This window comes from Esox lucius, chromosome 17, assembly GCF_011004845.1.
Source record: "Esox lucius isolate fEsoLuc1 chromosome 17, fEsoLuc1.pri, whole genome shotgun sequence".
Taxonomy (NCBI): domain Eukaryota; kingdom Metazoa; phylum Chordata; class Actinopteri; order Esociformes; family Esocidae; genus Esox; species Esox lucius.
In genome coordinates this window covers 3,603,282-3,629,867 of record NC_047585.1, presented here as the reverse complement: position 1 = coordinate 3,629,867, position 26,586 = coordinate 3,603,282, and the positions used below count along the sequence as shown (strand labels likewise).

Below are 26,586 nucleotides of genomic sequence, written 5' to 3'. Positions count from 1 at the left end.
TTTCACTTCCAGGACCAGCAGGGAATGTACTTATTATGTTCTATATAGGGTTCTTAACTCTATTGTAATTTCAATTTTGACATTACAGACTTTCCTCAGAAAAACATAGTATAAACCAGTTATAATCCACATAGTAATGAACATTTCCTGTGGCTGTAGGGATAATTTCATGCTGTACAAAAATTGCTCAAATGACGATTCTATAGCATCCGTTTGGATAGTATACAGCTCTGGAAAACATTAAGCGACCACTGCACCTTTTTATTTCCTTTTCAAAAAAGTCGAAAAGGAAGGTTTTGAGTGAGGAACAGAAGTGTTAAATTTAAGAGACCACTGCAAATTGAACACTTCTGTTCCTCACTCAAAACCTTCCTTTCAACTTTTTTGGAAAGGAAAGAAAATTGTGCATTTAATTTTTTACAAAACTGTATGTTTGTTCCTTCTGCCTCCATTATTCACTCTTCATATTTGAGCCACTGGTCCTGATCCACCCGACCCCCACCAATGCCATTCCTCCTCTTTATTCCATTCCAATTCCTCGTCTTTATTCCATTAACATTCCTCCTCAGCCCAATTTCAAAGTAAGAATAGCAAAGTAGCTACTATAGCCACCGATCAATACTTGAAATTTGAAGCGAGGCAGTGTACATTGTAGATTGGAGGAAAGGTCTCAGAGGGCTCTCTATGTGACAGCAAAGTAAAAATACATCACATGTTCACCACCAACTCCCACACACCAACGCTAAGTTCCCACAAATACCCATACAAACACACACTCAAACATATACACTTACGCTTGCTTGCACACAAAGACAACAATATCAGACCAAGCTCCTTATTGCCACTATATTAAGACCTGGAAATGTAATTGGAAAAAAGTGGAGGTGCCTACAGATCTGACCCACCTGTTATTGCTTCTTGACTCAGAGGGTTTTTTTAGATGCCGTGTTTGCCTTTGTCCTCAACCCAAGCTGCTGAGGAAGCAAAGACCACATGTGTTTGAAAATGGAACAAGAGTGCTGACTATCAAGCAACCATTTTCTAAAAGGCCTATCCTATTTAAGGGCTGCTGGTATATGACTGCATGTTCTAAAGGAATTGGGCTCCATGCCTTTATCTGCAATAGATAATGCGTCAACCTCAGTTTATTCAACTCAAAGGAATACGAATCTGGGTAAATCTGGGTGTTAACACGTTAAATAACGCAGTTTGATGTGTGAAATAAGAAACAGATTATAGAACTATCCTGAAAACAATGACCAGCAACTGCAATAATCTGGGATTTTCTAAGCGATGATTTTGCTTCATGTGATTATGCATTTTTTCTATAAGAAGAGCCGAAAATGAAAATAACTTTACAGATGACGAACTAAACAAGCTAGTCAACGTCTCCTGTTGCCCCAAGCAAAATCTAACTAACATTGTTATAGCAGCTTATTCCCTCATACATGAGCGTTACTAAGATAGATCAGGTCCAAAATACAACCAATAACGAAAACAGTCTTACAAATTAGGAGTATATTAATGATCACATCTTGCTAGTTCTTTAAAAATATGATGTTTTTTTGAATGGTATTTTCATCGTTTATTTTGTACATTTGTATACATCGGCTAGCTTTTTTTCTGGCTCTGTCCGAGCAAAACAGATGATGTCGGATCACTAATCGTAATCAGTGAGTTAGCGTTTAATGTTTTTAAGGAATTCTGGCCAGCTGTTCTAGCTAGTTTGACGAAAGGGGTGGATGCCTTTCCTGCTGCAATGCCAGGTGTGCTACACTGAATTGTTCCTACATCATAGCATACGTACCCATGGTTGACAGATTTGATTCACAGTATACTGCCCAATAACATGTGGGCCACCCCCTGAAGAACCAGCTCAAATTCTATTTTTGCTATGCTACCATTTCTATAAATCATCCGCCCAAGACAATTGTTTATACACAAATAACCTCCCCATCAAACAAAACATTAGTATTATGAATTATACTGTGATTTTTATGTAGTGATACTGTAACCACTACATAAAAAAACTGAAAATGAATGAGGCAAGCCTAGTTCAGCCGGCCTGCGATTAGAAGTGATATATGTTGTTGCCCTCACTGGATTTGAGCCTGTGTCTCCCATGTGAGAGGCTATGCCTTCAACAACTATGCAACGGCGCTAGTTGCCAGGTGTCGGTTTAGCCTCGTGACATTATATAATTTTGTCACGCATTAACATTACGCCAAGTTTGAATATTTCCCTAGACACCATTAAGCATTTTGTTAAACTGACTAACGTTTCTTATTAAGCATCTAAGAACTGTTTGGCTTTTGCCACTGGCCGTTTTAACAGCTGATTGGCCAGTAATAGGTTTTACCATTATCTACTAACTTACTACTATAGAATATTATATAGTATTCATAAGAATTGATCAATTGCTAGTAAGACTGAAGATGAACTTTACACTGCCAAAGCCATTTTATTTCATGGCACAACAATGTCGGTTTCTCTTTCATTCGTGAATGACATTGATACAATAACTATTAATGTAGGTGACTTTTTCGTCAAGTGAAAAGACAAGAGAATTGTGGAAACCCCTCTTTTACAGCCCAAGGGGTTTTGATCTAGCGTATATTACCCCAATAAGCATGAACGGATGCATACTTCACCAGAAATAGTCCCAATATACAAACCCGATTCCAAAAAAGTTGGGACACTGTACAAATTGTGAGTAAAAAAGGAATGGAATAATTTACAAGTCTCATAAACTTATATTTTATTCACAATAGAATATAGATAACATATTGAATGTTGAAAGTGAGACATTTTGTAATGTCATGCCAAATATTGGCTCATTTTGGATTTCATGAGAGCTACACATTCCAAAAAAGTTGGGACAGGTAGCAATAAGAGGCCGGAAAAGTTAAATGTACAGATAAGAAACAGCTAGAGGACCAATTTGCAACTTATTATGTCAATTGGCAACATGATTGGATATAAAAAGAGCCTCTCAGAGTGGCAGTGTCTCTCAGAAGTCAAGATGGGCAGAGGATCACCAATTCCCCCAATGCTGCGGCGAAAAATAGTGGAGCAATATCAGAAAGGAGTGTCTCAGAGAGAAATTGCAAAGAGTTTGAAGTTATCATCATCTACAGTGCATAATATCATCCAAAGATTCAGAGAATCTGGAACAATCTCTGTGCGTAACCGTCAAGGCCGGAAAATCATTCTGGATGCCCGTGAACTTCGGGCCCTCAGACAGCACTGCATCACATACAGGAATGATACTGTAATGGAAATCACAACATGGGCTCAGGAATACTTCCAGAAAACATTGGTGGTGAACACAATCCACCGTGCCATTCGCCGTTGCCCGCTAAAACTCTATAGGTCAAAAAAGAAGCCGTATCTAAACAGGATCAAGAAGTGCAGGCGTTTTCTCTGGGCCAAGGATAATTTAAAATGGACTGGGGCAAAGTGGAAAAGTGTTCTGTGGTCAGACAAATCAAAATTTGAAGTTCATTTTGGAAAACTGGGATGCCATGTCATCCGGACTAAAGAGGCCAAGTTGTTATCAGCGCTCAGTTCATAAGCCTGCATCTCTGATGGTATGGGGTTGCATGAGTGCGTGTGGGATGGGCAGCCTACACATCTGGAAAGGCACCATCAATGCTGACAGTTATATCCAAGTTCTAGAACAACATATTCTCCCATCCAGACGTTGTCTCTTTCAGGGAAGACCTTGCATTTTCCAACATGACAATGCCAGACCACATACTGCATCAATTACAATGTCATGGCTACATAGAAGAAGGATCCGGGTACTGAAATGGCCAGCCTGCAGTCCAGATTTTTCACCCATGGAAAACATTTGGTGCATCATAAAGAGGAAGGTGCGACAAAGAAGACCTAAGACAGTTGAGCAACTAGAAGCCTATATTAAACAAGAATGGGACAACATTCCTATTCATAAACTTGAGCAACTTTTCTCCTCAGTCCCCAGATGTTTGCAGTCTGTTATAAAAAGAAGAGGGGATGCCACACAGTGGTAAACATGGCCTTGTCCCAACTTTTTTGAGATGTGTTGATGCCATGAAATTTAAAATCAACTTATTTTTCCCTTAAAGTGATACATTTACTCAGTTTAAACATTTGATATGTCATCTATGTTGTATTCTGAATAAAATATTGAAATTTGAAACTTCCACATCATTGCATTCTGTTTTTATTCACAATTGTACAGTGTCCAAACTTTTTTGGATCAGGTTTGTAACTATGAACAATTTTAATTTAGGCTTACTATAACGTGGCTACTAAAGATTGTAGCAAACTGCGTTTTTGTCTATCCTGAACAAATCCTAATGCATGATTAGTTTAGACTGTGACGAGCCTCAAACACTGGACCTCTTGTCTCTGTCTGTGTCTCTAACCACTACGCTATTTAACAAGGGGCAGGCAGTCAGTCACTCACTCAGTGACATTCGCTCTTCTTGGCTGGCTCCGCTTACGCAATACAAAAATTTACATGGCAAATTCCATGACGCTGTTTGTATTCAAGTGCTGATTGGCCAATTGTTACATAGTGTTATTGAACATGTCAAATAGGGATATTTAATATGTATCTTCATCAACACGCAAAGAAACAAACAGCGTACCATAGATCTACTGTATAGAGTAATCAGTAACACAAGTTACTTTCTGTTCAATTTTGAAAACAAATCAATGGTTATTGAGCTTTAGTGCCTGTTCCCGTTATTTTTTTTTCATGGAGTAATTGTACAAGCTTCAGTAAAATGGTAGACTATTTTTTTATAGTTCTTCAGAGCAGTCATATTAAGTGCCTGATTTGCTTTGTTCCACATGGCAAGCTTCTGAATTTGAAATCCAAATGTTTTTTTTATAATATCCTGGAGACATTGTTGGCCAAATCACTATAACTACAAGACCACAAAGAACAGGAAGGTTTCTATCATCCAGAATAAATCATTGCAGATTGTTGAAAATACACTGTCTTTGGCCCAGAAGGCTCTACAATAGCCTGCATGTTTTAGCTTCAATATGCTGAACAGTGCACAGATATTGAACAGTGCATAACATGGGCTCTCATCACTTTTTACTATTTTACATGTATGTAGTACAAGTCAGCTGTAGGATTTTTCTATACTTCAACAGGGCCATTGTCTCTGAGTAACACTCTCTTTTTTGGCGGGCGGCTGAAGGAAACTGGCCAAAAAACAGAAGGAGACGGCCAGTAGCAGCACCCAGAGGGAGATGGGGCCTGTGGGCACGGTTGACAAGAGCACCACCAAACTCAGCACTCTCCACAAGGACGATCCCTTCTCCACCAGCAGCCAGGACCTCAACGGTTTCAGTGAGTCAAACAGGAATTACTGCTAACATTCCAAAAGCTTCCCATTTTTAGAATTCCCGGTCCTGGAAATCCAACTGGGAATCCTGGGATTTTTAGTATTCTGCTAATTACTGTCAGTGCTAGCCTGTTGCCTCTCTCTTGTTTCCTTCCGTTCCACTTAATCTCTTGATTCCCCCTGTTTTACTGCTATTCCTCTAATTTAACAGCATGCTGTTCTTTTGTCAGGAGTTTAATTTCTACTTATATGTTCTTGTGTGCTGTTCTGTTTTCTTTGAAGTTTATCTCCTTTAAAGTCTCCTTTATGTCTTTCTTTGGTTGCCACAGTAGCCAGGCAGCTGTTTTTTGAGAATTAGCATAGGCCATTCTCACTGTGATGACACAATATTGCCCGACCACTTTCATGTACAGAAAAAACTATAATTCGGCCAAAAAATAGAACATATGGTGTGGGTCGATAAAATGTGAGTAATTTAGCAGACACCCCACCCACACGGACACACATAGAAAAAAGTTATTGTTATCTGAAATCTGCAACTATGGCCCAATATGCAAGGTTCTTAGGTACAGCAGTAATGACCATGAGAATTGCTCTTTTCCAAATGGATTTGTGCTCTATATCAACCTATTGTAGTATTTGATAATACTTTTCAATCGGACAGAGAGAAAGATGAGTAGCATTTTGGCCAGTCTTTGCCTGGCTGTAAGTGTGGTCCAGCCGGCTGTGTGGCAGCAGTAATTAGGAGGGCCCTCTCAGAAGCTTCTTCTGGAGAAAATGTCACACTGGCCTTTGGGAGGAGATTAATTTGAAAGTCTGGGTCAGCCGGAGAATAAAAGTCTAAACTAATATATAGTAATTGCCTTCACCACACTCTCCACACTTAAGCTCTGCATCTCACCCAACTATCGAAATTCCCTGGTTGCAGCTAAAACGTGTGCCTGGAATGTTAGTTGACAATTCTGCGTGAAAACAAGTCAATGTGAACAATATTGTATGTATCCTAATCTTCTCCAGTTAATGTGCAAATGATGTCTCTTGAGAAGCGGCAATAACACAAAAAGCCCTTTTCTACAGAATACATAATAAGAACAGATTTACTACTGGTGTCTGGTTCTCACCACTCACCTGGTCAAGTATCACCCCGACTTTTCAGTACTCACCCCTTTGTCATGTATCATCCCTGGACTACTCAAACGTCGCAGTTCCATGGTCAAGTAACAGCCATGCACCAGGTTTGAGACCTGACCAAAGGAGAGGTGAGAACCAGAGAAGAGAATGAATGCGAATTAATTCCTATTGTGTAGTCTGTACTGTTCTGTTACATACAGTGCATCAAAGTATGCAAAGTCTCCAACATTGGATTATCCCCTCTCATATCAGTATTCACAATGTCCCCCATCATTATTTATCTAATATAATGTGGCCATCAGAATAGGACAGTTCCAGGACTGTTGGGGACAGGTTCTGCCTAATGAGGCAGAGAGAAATGCCGACGCAGCATGGAGATCTAATATTTACACGGATGCAAGCAAATAACCTTTTCTGTTATTGCATTCTCATATAGAATTATTTTCTGGTATCTAGACTCAGACTACATTGCGGTGAAAGCACTTTTTTCATTCAGGTAGTAGGATAAAGTTAATCATCTTGGTCACATTAGCACACAGTATGCATAAGGCTGTGGGATTTTATCTTTGAACACAGGAGTTACTCTGTTGCGCATTAGCATGTGAAGAACTGCATAGCTCAGTGAGATAAAGGAGCTAACCTGTGGGAAAATGGTCTGCATAGCAGGATGTAAAATAGTATTTAGAATTTATTTGGATCCCCATAGCTGTAGCCAAGGCATCAGCTACTTTCCCTGGAAACCACACAGAGACAAAACACATATAACCTAACATAACCCTAACATTGTGCATAGAACAAATCTACTCGGCAACATACTTCTTTGTTTCCATTGTATTCCATAGATTAATATTACATTTACATTAACTTAGGTATTGTAATGTTTACGTTACAATTTTCTCGTTTTTCATGCAGGATGGTAGTTGGAGTTCACTGTTCTATAGGACAAAATGTACCCGTCAAACATCTGTTCATCTGTGGCACATTTTGTCATTGTCTCATTGAAGGTTTCCTTAATAGCTGGTTAATTTACTTTTGACCAATGTTCCCTCTAAGCAGCAAAAATTGGCCTGCCGGTGCAGACCACAATATTAAACTTCACTGAGTTTGCCTAATTAGTTTGCATTATAGAAAAGATAAACTTCATTGATCAATTAAACATAGTATCAGAACCCTTTTTAACACAAACCAATTTTGGTTTTGGCAGAACTGGAGTTCATTAATATAAATGTGTCAGTCTTGAACCCTACATAGACCTGGGTGCTGTAGTATGCAAATATGCCTTCCAAATTTGCTCAGTAAACAGAAACATTTTAGGGAACATTGCTGTAAACTAACTAGGTTTTAGACACTTTCCCTCATGTCGGTTGTAATGTCTCTGTTTGATACAGACCCATCGTGTTTGTCTGTGATTATGGTGCTTTCTTTTTTGCATTTTGCGTCCTGTGTTGCTTTGTCTTTAACATGTCCCCCTTGTGTTTCTTCCCTCAGCGACACCCTCTCCCTGTTCCTTCTCTGTTCAAGGCAAAACACTGCAAAGCAAATCCCTCTTGAATTCCTACTACTCAGGTACAGCCATACCACTGTAAAGAGGCCTGCTTTGTAGTGAATCTACATAAGGCAAAGTCATGTTGCTTTTCCAGGTCTTTTCAAAGTAGAACTTGTTGAGGAATGAACCTGTGGACTGGATTGTCTTTGATGGAAGTTGTTTGTTGTTGTGATCCATATTCACTGGCTTCTCCTTTTCCTGTGTCATCACCTTCTCTAGTGTCGAAGGAGCCAGTTCCTGCAACAACATCCATTGGTAAGTATCTCTTTTCCATCTGTTCGTGCATCTCCTTCCATTATCTTTGTGGTATTTAGATGTCTGGAAATGGATTCAACACATTAATTCTGCCCACACAGAGTCCGCACATGTCATATTCGCTGAGACCACTGAATTTAATCAAACCAAACAAAATGTTAACACTACACTACAGAAATGAAGCAGCTTAGTATCATTACCTACTTATGCTAAACAGACAGCAGTAGGCTCTGTCTCAGGCCATGTCTGTGCTGCTGGCCCAGGACATGCTAACATTGGCCTAATGAAGGCCTACTGGGTCCCGATGATGGCTCTGCCCGTAATTGCATGCAGAGGAGTGATGAGAATTGGATCATGTGTGTTGCAACCAATTGAATTCTAATGGTTGGATTTGAGAGAGCTAAGTACAACAGCACAGCGGATCTTGCCCCTTCAGTTTACACATGGCCAGATTGAAATGTCAATTTCCGACCACTCATTTTCGCACTCTCCCTTGCCCCCTCCACCTCCTTGAGGCAGATTGACCACCTCTTTGCCAACTAGATTTGCTGTGAGCTGGAAATATGGCATGTCTTTTGTTTCAGTGTAAGCTCCAATCTCAACTGCTTTTCTTCCGCTTCCTCAAGTCAGTTGGCAACGTCTCTCTCCAGCTTTTGGGTTTATTCGCTCCGATTTTAGTATGCTGTTTATTGTATCTCTACCTGCCATTGGTCAATACCGGGCCCCATGTAGATTATTATTTGGTGTGAGTCAATATTTTGGTTAATTTTGTTTAAAGGGGCCCATGTTTTGATCTTTATCTGTCCTGCCTTGGATCACAGACAGTTGCTGTAAACACACTCTTTGATCTTAAGGCTGTCTTAAATGCATACTTTCCACTGATCTGTGGATGTTCTAAGAGAATGGGTTGCACTGAAGCTGTTAAATTTGTGTATTATTGTTACAGAAGTAGCTTCATTACCACTTGTCATAATTGTTGTCATAATTGTATACATTCTAAATCAGCTTTCCCCAGCCTCCAGGCTCCGGTTCCTGGCCAAAGAGAATTTGCTTCTGGGCCATGACTTGGGTGGCATTGACATGATAATACAAGTTGTAGTTACAGTAGAACACTTACATGAACATGAGTTATATGGAATTTAAATGCCAATTTTACCACATTAATTAACCTTGATTTGCATTAGAGGTTCAGGTATTTAATAAGCTGTGGTCAAATACAGTTGAAAAAGCTCAGTTTCTGTAGCCTGGAAGGATCAGGGATAACTCATTTAACAATAGAACCGCCAAGCCAGTCAGACAAACGTTATCAGCCAGAGCCGAACCCTATTTCTCGTCATTAGCATACGAATCGGCCCGATTAGCATACACATCCTCCACTACATCACCTTTCAGCCAGTGCATCAGTGCATCACTCTATATATTATTTAAAAAAATAATGAATTACAGAATTTGTTTGTTTTTAATGAGTGTATGAATAAGAATGAATGTATTGAAGTTCTTATCATAAAAAAACGACTAAACAAAGAATACATATAACAATTCTGTCTACGAACACAGGCTATAGTATTTTAATTTGTTTATTAAGCCCTATAAATGTACAAAATGAAGATTACACAACACTTAAATAGGCTCTGTGCACCAGCGTAGTGACGAACTTCCGCTTTTGTCTAGAAGTCGGTATTGCAGTGTCCGGTTTACTTACTAATACTCATCCGCATTAGTAAACACCTAAACTCACAACAAGATGAGTGATGCTGTTGTACGGAAAAAACGACATAATGTACGTGACTCATTTAAGTTTCAAGGTACAAGTGGGGCATCATTTTAATTAGGAGAATGTCCTCTTTTTAATAAAATATGGCTTGTGCCATTCAATTACTTTAAACGCTAGACTAGAAATAGTCAGAAAAGGCAATTTTTTATATACTTCCACGTAACACAGGTTTAAGCGCAATGAATACCATATAGGACCAGATGTTTACTTCCTATGCCAGTTGTTATTTTTCAGTTTCGTTGTGAAATGAGGTTACAGTAGTAAAATAAAAGAGGAGACCTGTTTTGGTGCTTTTTTGAGGCTATGATATTTTAAGCTTCATTCAGGTTAGAAGAGGCTGAACGAAGGTTTGTTTCAATTCACTTGCTATGGGGACGCGCTAGCGTTCCAGCTCAGCCAGCGTTCTTTTGCCGTTTTTGAGGCTAGGGTGAATTTCTATGCATTCTATTGTCCTGCCTAATACTACACTAAAAAGGAATACGTCGCTAACTAGCTTAGCCGATAGCCGGCCGGCACACCACAGTAAACTACTTACCCTCGTAGTTGTGCAGATAACTCAATACGTAGAGTTTGTTGGAGGAGGGGACCAGGCATCAACAATTCGATGGACATCACTAATGCTTATTTTAGGCAGGTCTTGGAGACATCTACTAAAAACTGACATTTTGGGCGACGCAAGTGATGACTGCCTTAAACCGGAAACTGATATGCCGACATCTGGCTAAAGCGGAAGTTCGTCCATACGCTTGTGCACATAGCCTATTATTTAAAATAAACCCATTAGAATTTAGTTTTCATTTTATTAATTGTATCTTAATTCTAATACATTTTTAGTATGAAAATTAGTTAGTAATCCATATGAAATGTGCATTTCTCTCCGGCGCGTTCTGCGAAGATCGCAGGTCAGTATCATCAACTTCATCTTCGCAGCCAACACAAAAAAAACATTTGTTTATTAATAAACAATTAAAATGGCAGAGGCCACTCCTCCACGGGCTCAGGCGGCAGAGGCCACTCCTCCCCAAACGTGGGAGGCACGGGCTGCCGCTTCTGGCAAATAGGAGGCACGGGCTGCCACTTCTGGCAAATAGGAGGCGCTGGCTGCCACTTCTGGCAAATAGGAGGGGCTGGCTGCCACTTCTGGCAAGTAGGAGGCGCTGGCTGCCACTTCTGGCAGGTAGGAGCCTTCGGCTGCTGCTCCAAGGCAGCAGGGGGCGCTGACTGCCGCTGCTGGCAGGTAGGAGGCGCTGGCTGCTGTTCCAAGGCAGCAGGTGGCGCTGACTGCCGCTGCTGGCAGAATGCGCGTTTGTGAATATCCACCCACAAATAAGTTTTTCCTGCACAAATAAACTGCGATTATTAGGGCCACCAGCGATGGATTTTCAAAACGCAAATGTAGGATATAAATTGTGATTACACACCTGCACTCTTAAAGTCAATGTCATCAGCAGCCAATTATATCCAAAGAACACAATTTCTGAGATGCAAAGCAAGCAGAATCACATGTCCTACCTGTATGGACGGAGTTGACGTGGATGCATCAAATGCCAAATCATCATCTTTTGGCAGAATGCTTCCCAACACACCTTTTCTCCTCAAATATTCATTAATTGCATCATTTTCTGTCAGAGGCAGGGCCATGTTAGAGCTATCTAACAAATAGTTGCCTAATATTCTAAACAATTCCTGTCTCAGTTGTTCAGTGCTACTCTTCCTGTCAGTGTTGTTCGGTGCACAAATAAACCTTGAAATTTGAAAAATATATTACACCAGGTAGGCCTATCACCTATCATTTTTCTGAGAAAGAAGCGTTGATAGTAGATAACTAAATAACATTTTATATGGGTCGGCTAGTATTATAGATATACTCTGTTTTTACCAGCCATCCAACCAACCAAAACCGGAGAAAATAAAATGAGCACTTCATTTGTCTCTAATCTAATCTGTCTCAAATCACCTTTGCGCGCATGATGATCTCACACACACACAACAATTGAGGCACGCAATTGTTATTTTGGTTCAAATAACGTTTTTAAAACATGATATAATAATTTTAAAAAATATATTAAGCATGCAACGTGTCATAATTATTTGGCGCACCTATTCTTTCCAAAAGTAATCTTTTTTTTTAAAGTAATATGATTACAATATTTCTGCTGGTAAAATAACGGATAACAGTTACTGTTTTTTTGTAACTTGTACTTGTAATCCATTCCTCCCCAACTCTGGGAGTATTGTGCACTCATCCATTGCTGTCATGCGTTTAGTGAGGGGTGATTAGCGACATTTGGGTACCATTATCAGGATGCCAATGTTAAGTACAGTGGGCTGTTGCCCGATTAAGTCGGAAAAAAGGTGGGAAAAAAAGGTAAATATTAGGAATGTGATGTGTGTATGATAGAAAGGACCTATCTTCACAGTGACGATGAAAAGAAGTGACCGATGGAATGGTAGTTGTTTTTTTAACGTTTTCATAATATATCATTATGCTTTTATTAATAGGCACAGTGGGAAAGATAAAGGAAATAATTGTTTTTCTAAAACTGATTTTGGTCAAACTTGACCCATAGGTGTGACAGCAGAACAAGTGAGACTGCTGGATCAACCTTGGCCAACCAGGCATGTTAAAACACAGCTTGGTAACCCCTGTTATAATGGTATCTCTTAAATCAAATTCATGGTAGCGGGTGGGACACTGATTGTGATTTTAACATATTAACTTTCATATAAAGTTATCCCTCATGTAATAACTTTATACTAAACTTTATATAAAGTTAGGACTCATGTGAGGGACAGAGTTCTATGCTAGTGGTAGTCACTGTGTACCTTCCTCAAGCACTGTTGTTGACAGAGCAAATCACAGTAATGGCTGACAGACCCCCTTCTTTACTGTCCGGGGGAGAGAAAGCCACTCTCTGCAAACAGAGCCCAGCCAGGGGAAAAGAGCCTTGTCAAACATTACATCAGGCTAGAGAAGGCAGGCTAGTAAGCCCAAAGCATTTATTGATTTCAGCAGTAAATTTGTACGGCGAGACATCTGGAAATTGCCCATAGTACATGCCATAATCATCTTGTTTCACAGTCAATAATTTAGCTTTGCCTATTCATTGCTTTGCACGCTGTTCTGCTAGCACCATCCATGAAAGAAAATGAATAGAAAAGAGAGGGAGAACCAAGAGGTCTTCAATGGAAAATTCATGTGCTGAAGCAAAGCTAGGCTTAGCTCTTCATAGCTGTCTGTAGTTTTCGATGGATCACATTTTTTTTGCAATGCAAATAGGAATAATATCATTACATTAAAAATCTCAATCACTCACTGAAAAAACATGAGACCACAGCTCCTATTCACGCACTTGCTTAACTTCTAGTCGAATGACCTTGAGTCAATTCACTGGATATTGATCAGGTGCTAGTTTATAGTGCCGTGTGAAATCGATTGCTCCCACTGTCAATTCTAGATGACCGATGATACAGTTCATTTGAACCCCCTCTAACTTTTACGTGGTCATCGGCATTTTCAGTCGCTCTGTATTTGGCCTCTGTGTTTTCTTGTAACCTGTTACTGAATCAGCACCAGAGATGTTAGTGCTTTACCAGAGAAACAAGACATAAGCAACGAGCGGAGGTGGGATAGAGTCTGTCTACCAGCTGTCTTCTGCCGACGGCCTGGGCTGTCAGACAGATTGAATGGAGTGACACTGGATCAGCGGGGAACATGGTGGGCAGGATTAACCATCCTGCTGAAGGGACAGCTTCGGTTTCAAAAGTGGTGGAAAGCTTTCAGAGGGGTGCAAGGGAGAACCCACAATGGGACAGGCCCAGTTAATCCACCACCAGGACATTTGAGTCTCAGCTAGCATCACTGTTACTTTCAGGAGAGCGTTTTATGAAATCCATGCATAGTTTCATTATCACTGTATGCAAAAGGATATTGATTTGACATCCAGTAGTGGAGTCAATGCCGGTACGCTGCCAGCAGAGATGACGGAGTGGAGAAAATGCATCTATCCCCTTCCACAATTTACATTTACGTCATTCATATCACTACACACTCTGGAGGAAAGCTCTTCATACATGATACTTTTTATTAAAGCCCTGTTATAACACGCACATATGTAATCAAAAACTGTGCTTGAGAACTGGATGGAACATGGTTAAAATAAGGTCTATGTATCTTTAGTCCCTATTAGGATTGATGTTCCTATAAATGACTCAATTATATACTTGGAAAATCACTTTAGTGGCTCAAGAATGACTGAAATCTACACTTGGGAAATCACTTCAAATTATCTCAAATCTTTTCCAGCTACATTTTAGGTCATTTCAAATGGCATTATCTTGTTCCTGCTCAAAGAGCTGTCCAATGTATTTTTGTATGGATGGTAATTACTGCTAATGGTCGAGCAGCGTTGTTTAGTCGATAATGTTACACTGCCGATAATTGAGCTTAATGCGATTTACATGTAAGCACTAATCATTACTCTGCAGCTCATGGAAGTGCTGAACACTAAAATGGTGAAATGGCTAAACCCAATGGTGTTTATTTGAGGAACTTCTGCAAAACACAATGTTAATTTTCAATAATTTTAGTTTTCTCTATATGCCCACACAGTATATTCAACATCATATTGTCCTCAGGGTGTCCTGTCACATGGTGACAGTTGGTAGACACTGCAAAGGTGTGAATCACATTGCATGCCTAAATAGAAAGTCGAGCTGTATGACATTTATTTTCTCAGCACTGATCTCTTATTTGTTGGAAATATTACGTCATACTGTAGCTGGTATGCTACGCTGTTTGACCGAAAAACCTGAGCCAGGCTTTCCGTCTTTTCATCACAACACATGTTGTCTTTATTCCCTCTGCATCTTTTGTGCCAGGAATAGAAGGGAGTTGATTGTTTTCACTTGACTCTGTATAACATGTATGTTGGAATGTTTTTGTGTGTCAACTATTCCTTTTGACATTCTTTTTGAGCTACACGTGATCACATGGAGCCAGGAAGGGTGCTGATCCAGTTGTCAGTCATGATAACGAAGTAATGAAAGCAATACTATATGTTCTGAAAGCTACAAAAAGGTCAACAAATCATGTGATTAGCATTAACATATCTTCCTTTGTCTACTCAGTTTTTTTAAGTAAAAGCCAAGAAACATTGTGGATACATTTAATGGCCATCTATATTCATATTTGACCTTCAACACAGCCCCAATCATTAGCAGCTCGATCTTTCACTGGCTTTTAAGAGGATCAAGTACGTTTCTTGGTAATATTTACGACATTACATACCCTCTGGACTGCCACTTTGAAATATTCTCTTGCGGTGGAGACAAAAACACATGAATAATGAATTATGTCTGTGCTGATGGGGGGTAGGTGGAGGTGGGGGGCACTTTGGGCAAGATGGAGTGGACTTCTCCAGAGTACAGTCTGTACCTGCTCCCTGTCCCATGGCTAGGGCTCCCACCTCGCACACAACACCCACCTCCATGTAAACAGATGCTAACGCTAAACTAACATAACCCCATTACATGGCTAAGTACATTTGTGCTATGTTTATCTCCATCTCTCATCAGTAATAATTATGGAGAAATGGAGCAATGGGAAATAGTGATAACTGAGTAATGAGCAGAAATGTAAACACGGCCCAGATAGAACATTACCAGGAATTAACATTAATTAGAGTGATGAGACTGTGCTCCGGTTGCATAAGTTTGTGTTACCTATATGTAATAGCAGAGGATTAAGTAATAACCTTGCTCTGCATGATTTCATACAATATGTGGACTGTTGGAGAGGCTCCTAAGGTCATACACCACACCTCCTTATGCTCTTCATGGTTGATTTTGCAGAGCAGAAATGTTGTCTCCAGAAACCTTTCCAAAGATGGTGTGTGTAAAGTCTTTTTTTCCACAACAACACATGGTAATACAGTACTTTCCTGCTCACTCCCTGTGGCTTGTTCTTACTTTGTCTGGGTGATGTAGCGGTGGCTTACAAGCAGAACAAAGTTACTCATTTTTCATTGTGTTTCAGCACACATATTTGAGTGGGTTACACTTTTTTTAGGCATAAAGAGAAACACTTTTTGTAATGAATTTTTGAGATAATTAAGATGCAAATGGCCACATTAATAAAACATGGGTTGATATTACCCTACCACATTTGCAATGGTACTTTAGGTATTAAATGCCTGTAATATCTAGAATTTCTCTTCCATTCATCTTCCCATTGCTCTTCTTAATCGACTCATTAGAATCAATATACTACTTCAATCTCTTCAATCCTAGGAAGACTCAATTACAAGAATGTCTTTCTAACCAATCAAGAAGCGAAGTAAAGTGTCCCTTGGATTACTCATTTAACTTTGAGGTATCATCATTAATGATTGAGTAGCAGCGAGATACAGATAGAGGAAGGCCGTTGTCTAGCAACCGGGTCTGTGGGGAGCCAACGAGTTAGAAGGTCTCATGCTTTCAAAGTCTTTGTGATTACTGTTTTTTTCTCTCTACTTTGTAGAGAGCCCGAGAGGTCTCCACTGAAATTATTCCCCAACGCTGGCTGTCTCTATTTTCCCAACACCGAAAATGTGTTTGAAAGAACAACATTTTATGAAAACAAGACTTTGCTGTATCAAAATGAATGTTGATATAGCTGAATTATATCCCTAAGACTGTCGACTCTCAGGTCATAACCAAACTGAACATATCAACCGTCTCTTAAGATGAAGCTGGAGATTTAGTAGATAGTGACTTCTATCTCTTTGCTCCACAGACAACAGCCATAGTGAGATGGCCCAGCCATCATTGACTATTCAGACATACCCATACGGGGGTTGCGAGTCTGTGGAAATGTCCTACCAAGCGGGTCAGTTCCAGCCGGCCATCCGTGTGGCTGACCTCCTCCAGCACATCACCCAGATGAAGTGTGGACAGGGCTACGGGTTCAAGGAAGAGTATGAGGTAAGAATGGTTAGTACAGTTTTATCAACATTGCAGAGAACTCTGTGTTTCCTTACTTGAGGCTGCAGCATTACTCAGGAACTTACTCAGAAAATAATACATGTTCATTGCAACTTTTACATTCAGTTTGAAACTTTAAATCTAATAATTTTTCTATTTAACAAGAATTCAGACACTTTGACCAGATACCATTATGTTGTCTTTCGTTGCTCACCATTGAAGGAATCCTATTAGTGTTTTAAATCTGTTTGAGTTCATTTGATTCCTTGCCCCATTTGTATTGCCAACAGCTTACATCTTTGTCTAAATGATATGATGGCACTAATTGGCATTTTCCCCCTTTTTAATCAGGGAAACACACTGGTGCTGCACTTATTAAATATTTATTGAAAATGACATTTGAAAACATCATTAATATTGATGGTTTTTCCAAAGACAAAAGAATTATCTGATATTATAAAGCCGAGTTTGTACTTATCGATGGTATAGTCCTCCTGGAATATCATTCTTTCCCGATTAAAGACCTTCGCCTATTCTATTACTCAGGCATTGCATTAGAATTAAGTGAAAGTTTAATAGGATGTTTTAAAACAAGACAATTAACCAGGCAAGCCCAGTTCTGCCAGATTAGAAGGGATGAATTTTGTTGCCCAGGCTGGATTTGATCTGCGGTTTCCTGTGGTACAGACTGTCTTTAACCACTGTGCTATTTAAACAGCGGGTGTCGTCGCATGTGACACGTGTAGATGTGTAATTTCCAATTAGTTGAAAATCCATGGTCTTCGAAACTAGTTCCCTACATTACCTAACGTCCAAACCAACAACAGGTATAACAGGATCGCAACACTACATTCAATGCGTTAAATTAGAAAGAGATTACTGTAGATGGCTAATAGCTATACAGTACCTATGATGAAAACAACGACTCCATTCACTCTTTAGAAAAAACAAAGATAGTTGAATAGCCAACCACTACGCTATGTGAACTACGCTATGTAAATTTAAATCGAGAGCAATGTTCCTTGACGGTGCAGTTCGTCCATCACAGTATAACCGTAAACGGTTTTGGTTTAGGCTTACTATAATGTAGCAACTGATCAAGCTTGTAGCCAGCAACGTTTTAGTCTACCCTGAACAAATCCTAATGCCTAATTTGTTTGGTCTGTGGTGAATCGACTATGTGGCAGTCTGCGTCTCTAACCCCTACACTATTTAAAAATGGGTAGTCAGTCAAGCATTCACTCACTCAGTAACAGACAATTGCTCTTCTTGGCGGTCTGGAAATAAGGTGAAACAATAGTCAGGAATATTAATAGAGTCCCACTATCATGTTTTTAATTCCTAAACATCTTTATAACTGAGACTGAAAATGATTTAACCTTCAGTAATGCAGTAAATGTGTTCATCTTCATAGTCAGTCAGTTGACAGTGCTTGGCCCTTGCCAGTCCAGGAATGTGGATTTGTTTCTTGTTGTTGTAAGGGTCAAATATTCAAAAAGGAAATTGTACATCCTATGTAAATGTCAAGCATGTGTGGCCATTATGCACTATTGTGCATTGTTGATTTTGCCGCCACCTGTCACAATCAAGACCGAATTCCAAAACCCAATGAGACCCATCATAGTTTACTTTGAATGCCCAGGCCAGGGTTGGGCAAATAAAGGATTGTTGGCCTGACCTGGTCTGCTAGTCAATATGGTCCAGCCCATGGTAGGTAGAGTATAAAATAAAATATGTATTTGGGGGGTGGGGTTAAACAAAACTCTCCAGCCCATTCTTAAATATTTTCTACAACATAGCAAGTACAGTATGTTGAAATTATTATGGATCTATAAACATACTTATACTGCCCTTTGCAGGGCCACAAATTGATTTTGACAGAAACATTTGTCATCCTCCAAATTTCCCAATTGCAATTTGTCCATCATTTTGCCCATCCCTGGATGAAATTACTGAACCAACTGAATGTGTCAATGTATTTCCAATGCTCGTGCATGCAGCGTGTTCACTATCTGAGTGTTACGAGTTTTGTTAATGTCTGGTCAGTGGAGGAAGCTTAGGGTTTGTCAAGGTTCTGGTCAAATTCTTGGCTGTAGGCCTTCAGTAGCTTTCCATTGTCTGGCTGTAAACATGAGATGCATTGCCTTTTCCACTGGCTCACTGTGCCAGTACTGATAAAGCCACCAGTTTGTACCTCTTATTTTAAGGGTCATCCATCACCAGGGACATTTTTATAACGCCATTTTGTTATCGCTTCCTCCTCTAACCTGATTTGCCTTGCAATTTCAGTTATCCCATTGCAAATGAAGTTGGCACTATTTTGGCACTTATATTTTACTTGCTGCCTGTGAGTCAACGCTTGCTTCTGAAATATAAAGGTTGTATTTTTTCATACAGTCAATAAATTGTCAGACATTCCCAACGACTTGAGGCTAGTGGATCGTGATGGGAGAATATCTTAAGAGACATACATTAATGTTGTACGCATGTTGTTTACATTAACTCATTTGAACTAGTGCCCTTTATACGTCTTATGTTCTGTTTAACATTTTGTCTTCTGTCTTTACGTGTGCTGTCCATTTCCCGTTGAAGCTACGGTATGGTTTATGACCAGTTCTGTGATTGTGTGATTGTGTGAACCAGTGTTTGTGTACTCTTTAATGCATTTGTCTGTGCCCGCGTGGGCGTACGTCTGTGTGTGTGGGTGTGTGTGTAATAGAAAGAGAATACGAAAGGATGGAAGAAATGGCGAGAGTGGAGAGATGGAGATCTGGGGACTGTGATTAAAGGCGATAGTGGCCACCTGTGTGTGTTTGTCAGCATAATCGGCCCATTACTCACTTCCTGACAGATGCACTGAGAGAGAGGGAGACATCCCTCACTGGCACAAACCACACACACACACACACACACACACATAGGGATGGGCCATCGAGCAAACAGAGGATTACTTAACGGGGCACATCTAGAGACACATAGCAAAAGAGGTCAGTTGTAATTGAATCGAAGGCAACAGCATTTGGACTCAATCGGCTGAACACTTGTTGGAGAACTCTACCACCTTCTACTTGCTTCTTCCCCAACAACCCTATTCCCTCTATAGTGCAGATGGTTGTTTTGGAATGTCAAGGCGGTTTAGAGCCAGCAAGGTGAAGGTACGGTGCACAAGTCTCTGTGGTTAAAGACCTACCAACTCCACATTTCATGCAGTGCTGCTCCCCATTCTATATACCCTCTGATTCATTACCAGTCTGCTGTACTATTTTAATAGGCTCAATCTGCTACACACCCTCCTGGCTGGTCAGAAAGATGCCATGGCCAGAGGGAAAAGTTCCTATGAGACCAGTATATTTCTATTAAAAATACAATTGTTGTGCTATTTGTGTGGTGTAACCATAGCTAGCCAACTCGATGAATTCTGCCGATGTACCATTATGTTACGAAGCCAAATCCACAACAGCATGAAGTCATGATTCCATTTAGTTAGAAGTAATATCCAAAGCACATGCAGGCCATCACATTGACAAATGTTTGGATAGATTCTAATATCAGGGTTAACAACCTAGCATTAATGAGAGATCTTTGTTGCAGCATCTTTTGCTGAGTAACAAGCACTAAAATTTCTCTTCTATTCCTGTTTGGCCACCTTCTTTGAGCTGCGTTTGTCATCCTCCTTAAAGTTTAGCCCTCTGTTGGCTAGATATGTAATTGTAGAACCAAATAAAAACTGAGAAATAACTTATGTACTGAGCATGCATTAAAAACAACTTAGGCTTGATCACGAGACTCCATCCCTAAAAAAAGTTATTAATAGGTAGCTAAATTGTTTGTTCAAGATGTAGTAACATCAGCTAAGACTGAGGCTAGTTTCACATATTTTAGATGGTTAACGATACTAGCTAGCTAATGTCGTTTATTGATAACTTAAGCTATTTTTTACTGACTCTGCTAGCTATTGCTTTTAAGTAAATAAAACTGGCAACATTGTATTCCACTAAATATTTGCCTATTTTAGCAAGTCATCACATTTTCAAGCACCTACAGTGTTATTTAAAAGACAATAGCCCCTCTTCAAAGTCATTAGGCCCTAGCCAACTGTTGTTCATCAAAATGGCTGCTAAAGTTATCTACTGACAGCTTGCTGATTATTACTATTAGCTTGCTAGAGTCGTTAGTAAATTGCTTAACTGCTGAGAAGAAACATGATCAACTCTGTCACTTTTCAGTCCAAATCAGTGTATTCTTAAATTTTTAAGAAGCGATGTCCATAATTTTTCTAGTTTAATCTTGAGGTAAGCCCAATTTCTTTACAGGTATTGCTTTTTTTCCTTTGAAGAAGTACTGTTACACCCTGCCGGCGCTGGACGCTAACTGTTACCATCTGAGATTTGCTAGCACAGGAAGTGACAAGGGCAGGCGAAGTGGTGTGGCATAGCTCATCATCAAGTTTGGGAACAGGTGGTGCTGCACTGCAACTAGGACCAAAATAGGCAACACAAAATTGTCAGGGAGTGACAGAATCTCCAGAATTAATAACAAATCATTTATGAAGTGTGCTATTTTAAATTAAAACATTTTGGGATATAATAAAAACTTGTTTACTATTATATGATGGAAATATTACAAATGGCATCTTTAATTCAGTGGTCAGTTGATAAAGTAAAGCACATCTGATTAATTAACTTGTCTAGTCTAAACCAGACAGGACATGTTGCCTATATATATTGTATATAAGCATAGCTACCTAACCAGCTGGCTCATATGGGAGGGTGTGCTAAGCCCTGAGTGTATTGTGATCCTAGCAATGCCTCTGCCTGTAATCAAAAGGTTGCTGGATTGAATTCCTAAACTGGCAATGCAAAAATTATGCAATTCTGTCCTTGAGCAAGACAATAAATCCAAATACCCTATAAGTCACTCTGGATAACAGCATCAAGTCCTGACTAAAATGTAAATGTCTGGGGTTTGTGTGTGCATCAGTTGTGCACGTAGGTGTGTCTTTATGCATGAATCATTGGGCATGTGAGTGTGTGATTAGGAGGTTGTCTGTGGGGCAGTGCCTCCTGTGTCCCATGAGTGTTCTGCCGGTATCTGTTTCCTTGCATACAGGGACCCTCTCTCCCTCCAAAACCCTTCCCTCTTATCATAGCATCACCACTTTTCACCAAGCGACAAGAGAGTGTGGGAGTTCTCTCTCTCGTCTCTCTTCATCTTTTTCAACAATATTAATCGGCGCAAAATCCAACAAATTAAAGATGAAAGAGAGTTGTTTTTTTGTTTTTTTGTAAAATAACAACTGCCCCCCCCTCCTCCCCTTCCCCAGACGGGAAGTTGAACATTTCGCCACGGGGTACCACAGAAGCCCCGTGAAATAAATCACCTCCCACTCGTTCTCATTATCGAACAGGAAACGGTGGATAGATAAACACTAGCCAGAGTGAGCCAGGGGACTGCAGCACGCATGCAATAGGCCAGGGATTCATCAGACCAGGCCACCTTCTTCCAGTTCTGATGCTCACGTGCCCATTGCAGGCGCTTTCGACAGTGGTCAGGGGTCAGCATGGGCACCCTGACTGGTCTGCAGCTACGCAGCCCCATTGGCAACATACTGCGATGCACTGTGTGTTCTGACACCTTTCTATCAGTACCAGCATTAACTTTTTCAATTGGAGCAACAGTAGCTCGTCTGTTGGATCGGACAACACGGGCCAGCCTTTGCTCCCCCACGTGCATCAGTGAGCCTTGGCCGCCCATGACCCTGTCGCCGGTTCACCGCTTTTCCTTCCTTGGACCACTTCTGGGGAACACCCCAGTCTGCAGTGGGGTTGCAGTTTTGGAGATGCTCTGACCCAGTCGTCTACTCATCATAATTTGGCCCTTGTCAAAGTTGCTCAGATCCTTACCCTTGCCCATTTTTCTTGCTTTTAACACCAACTTTGAGGACAGAAAGTTCTCTTGCTGCCTACTAGATCCCACCCCCTGACCGGTGCCATGATAATGAGATTATCAGTGTTATTCACTTCACCTTTCAGTGGTCATAATGTTATGGCTGATTGGTGTATGTTCATGGCATCATCAACAAGCAATTGCAAAACAAAAAAAAAATCAACTTTTACAACACACAGAAAATCCTTTATCATGTTAGCTATGCTACCAGATGATACAAACGGCATTTTGGTGTTCGCAGTTGCCTATCATCCTGAAAGTATCCAATTCAAAATATTAAGCAGCAAAAACATCTAAATATATCAAAATCAAACTGAATTATTTACATTGGGGGCCTGTTATAATGAATGAGTCATGAAGAATTTGATAAATCTTCATTAGAACAGAGTGTTTGACTGGCAATAACAGTGTCCCATGGTGGTCGTAATGGTTATGAGACTCCACTAATTGTTAGTGATGACATTGAACAACAGTATGTCACAGAGAGAGTGATGGAAAAAGCACTTAAAATAAATCGTTCAGACAGAAGTTACTTAGCCAGATATCTGATTTTTATCTGATTTTGTATCACATAAGAAGTTTGATTATAAACACATTCAAAAGTTTGGGGTCACTTAGAATTGTCCTTGTTTTTGAAAGAAACACATTTCTTTGTCCATTACAATAACATCAAATTGAACAAAAATACAGTGCAAGTGGCAATTGTAGTTTGGCGATTGTAGTTGGAAACGGCTGATTTTCCATGGAATATTTACATAGGTGTACAGAGGCCCATTATCAGCAACCATCAGTCCTGTGTTCCAATGACAGATTGTGTTTGAACAAGAATAGACTGACAAGTTTTAGAAGAAGGTTATTTGTTTCTGGACATTATGAGCCTGTAATTGAACCCACAAACGCTGATGCTGAAGATATTGAACTATTCTAAAGGAGGCCAGTTTTATTGCTTCCTCAATCAACACAACAGTTGTCAGTGGTGCTAACAGAATTGCAAGGGTTTTCTAATGATCAATCAGCCTTTTTAAAAGATAAACTTGGATTAGTAAACACAACATGCCATTGGAACACAGGAGTGATGGTTTCTCAGTTTCAGCATTTGATATGTTGTCTTGGTAATATTTTCTATTGAATATAGGGTTCTTATGATTTGCACATCATTGCATTCGGTTTTTATTTGCATTTTACGCAGCTTCCCAACTTTTTTGGAAACGGGGTTGTAATATATTAATGAGCTGGTCGTTGCCTAGGGTTGTCCAGCATCTAACATGCTGGCTCTAATGCACATGTACTGTTGCAGCATGGGTTTTGAATCCAGCCTACATCAAAGTTATTTTGCCACTGTCTAAGAATAAATGCCATGAAAATACTGAAAACTGAAATCAATTGAATATAACCCCAATCAGTAAAATAAATGTATTCAAGCTATTGGTTAGAACAGATTTTTATACATACATTCATTTATTTGTTCATCTCAACATGTCTTAATGAGTGTTGCACCCAGAGTCCATAGCTAAACTGGTTTAATGAATTCCACAGACTGGAACAGGCACACAGTTTGAGCTGGAATGAAAGGACAACCTTGATGGGTTGAGCGTTCTTGAACATGCATCTGCCTATTTTCATTATTGTCAGTTTTGAAAATACAAGGAATCACAAAAGCAGAGCTGTTTCTAGGGGCGCCTTCTCTTCTAAGAGTGGAAAAGCCTCTTGTTTTAATCATGTTTCATGATGGCTGCTTCTTATTCTCTTTTTGTCTCTCGTTCTGTCTGTGGACGGATTACTGAGCCATTTATTTCTATCTCTTAACTTTTTACATTGTTTGCCATTGATCACAGTGTCTATATGAGCGCTAGTCTGGCATCTTCTTTGAAGTCTGCCATCTGATAAGGGAGTCCTCTGCAAATGTGTCCTTGCTGTGTTACCAATGGGCTCCAACTGTTTTTTGTGTTTTTTTCTTCAAAAAGGCTCATTGCAGTCAGCTAGCCAACACACACGCACTGACATCTTTAATCCATGGTGGGCCCAAGCCTGTCTGATCATTTAAACAGTCAATTAGACAAATAGTGATTATAGGGCACACTGTTTTGTCTTCTACTACATCCTATTGTTTGTATAACTGCTATCTCTTCCTTCCACTCATGTGCATCCCATTCCTTTCCCGCTTATTGTTTCTTCCTCCTGTTTTTCTCTCTTCGTCTTTTGGCCCTCCTCACTTATCCCTTATTGGTAGCTAATAGTCAATTATAAAATGGATGTCAGACTCGGGTTGTGTCCTTATTCATGTCTATGGTACACTATAGCCTCTATGACAATGAACTATAGTGTTTGTCAATATGTATGAGCTATACCGTCCACTAAGGGTAATGTGGGTGCTTACCACCTTCAAACAGGCTAGGGTGTTAGTAGGGTGTTGTGAATGGAAATGTTTGGAATGGTAATTTCACCTTATTTAAACCATAGTCCTTCACAAAACAATTCAAAATCAACACCTAAATCAACCATCAAATTGTATCTTATAATTGTCTGAATTCTATCCCTAACTTTTACCTTAACAATTTTCAATTTTGGATTAACTTTTGAAGTTTGACTGACAGCTAAAATATGATTTAATTAAATTGTCAAAGCTGTGTCAAAATGATGATCTAATTCTGTTGCATTAGTTTAAGCAAGGGATAGAAGTATATATTAAGTTGTCAAAGCGCAACAAATCTATTTATTCCTTCAAATCAATATTTTCTATTTCCTTCTGGTTGGTGGAAGTTCAGTTGCCTCCTGTTTTGGTGTTAGTACAAACCCTTGATTTTACAAGAGTATGGAGAAACTGAAAGCATTGAGAATGTAACCATCAATCATCCTCAGTGTGTACTGTATCTGTTATTGGAGTCTGAGTGGTTGTGGACCTGAGCCAGTGTTGACGACTAGCTCTATTTCACGCTCAATAAGGAGACAGATGGGCCATGATGGAGTAGAGGCCTCTGGGCTTTTACTCTCACAGCTGCCAGCGTTCTCACAGAGGGCAGAGAAAGAGAGACCCATTTAGGCCACAGCCAGTCAGAAAAGAGATGGGCAACAGGATATTACAGCTCTAACAGGAAGTGAAGGAAGGGAGTATATTGGAGCCCCCGCCCCCCTCCCCCTTGAAAGCATTTACCTTTGGCTTAATAATAAAGTCCCTCTTTGGGGTATAGATAGCAAATCCATTTTCCGGTATACTGGACGAGGAGGTCAAACGGCATGTGGGATTGCTGTGAAAGTAAAAGCTTGTTGTATTGGCAGCTTGGCACTGATATCCTTTAATGGATGCTAAAGGACATTTCGGCATAAATTAAGCATCAGTGACAGATTTGCCCTGCTTGTTTTTTTTCTTTCAAAACAGCATAATATGGCCTCCCTTGTTCAACTTCACATATGTGCTACCACATTCCCAATGTCACATTCTCTGAACAGTTGAAAATATCCAGAGACATTGGAGTCCCATTGCATCATGTGATATCATTAGCTCATGTATTTACTGTAGTATTTCTGACAGCCTTTATTTGAATATTCATATCAGTCACCCAGAGGCATCCAAAAACCTGAGGAATGGGGGTTGTAAGATTTACAGCATCTTAGCTGTAAACAAG

At 39.9% G+C, this 26,586-nt stretch overlaps 1 protein-coding gene across 14 annotated transcripts in view; it reads left to right on the top strand.

The window, feature by feature from the left end:
* Positions 1-26,586, top strand: part of ptprt (protein tyrosine phosphatase receptor type T) — a 287,950-nt gene that overhangs the window by 208,889 nt on the left and 52,475 nt on the right. For 9 of the 14 annotated variants that reach the window (XM_020055888.2, XM_034287364.1, XM_020055893.2 and 6 more), the window contains 4 exons: positions 5,202-5,353; positions 7,968-8,045; positions 8,245-8,280; positions 16,830-17,026. In XM_020055888.2, coding sequence (XP_019911447.1) covers positions 5,202-5,353; positions 7,968-8,045; positions 8,245-8,280; positions 16,830-17,026 — 463 coding nt within the window. The remainder of the gene's footprint in view (positions 1-5,201; positions 5,354-7,967; positions 8,046-8,244; positions 8,281-16,829; positions 17,027-26,586) is intronic. The other 5 variants (XM_020055890.2, XM_020055897.2, XM_020055898.2 and 2 more) reach the window with 2 other exon arrangements.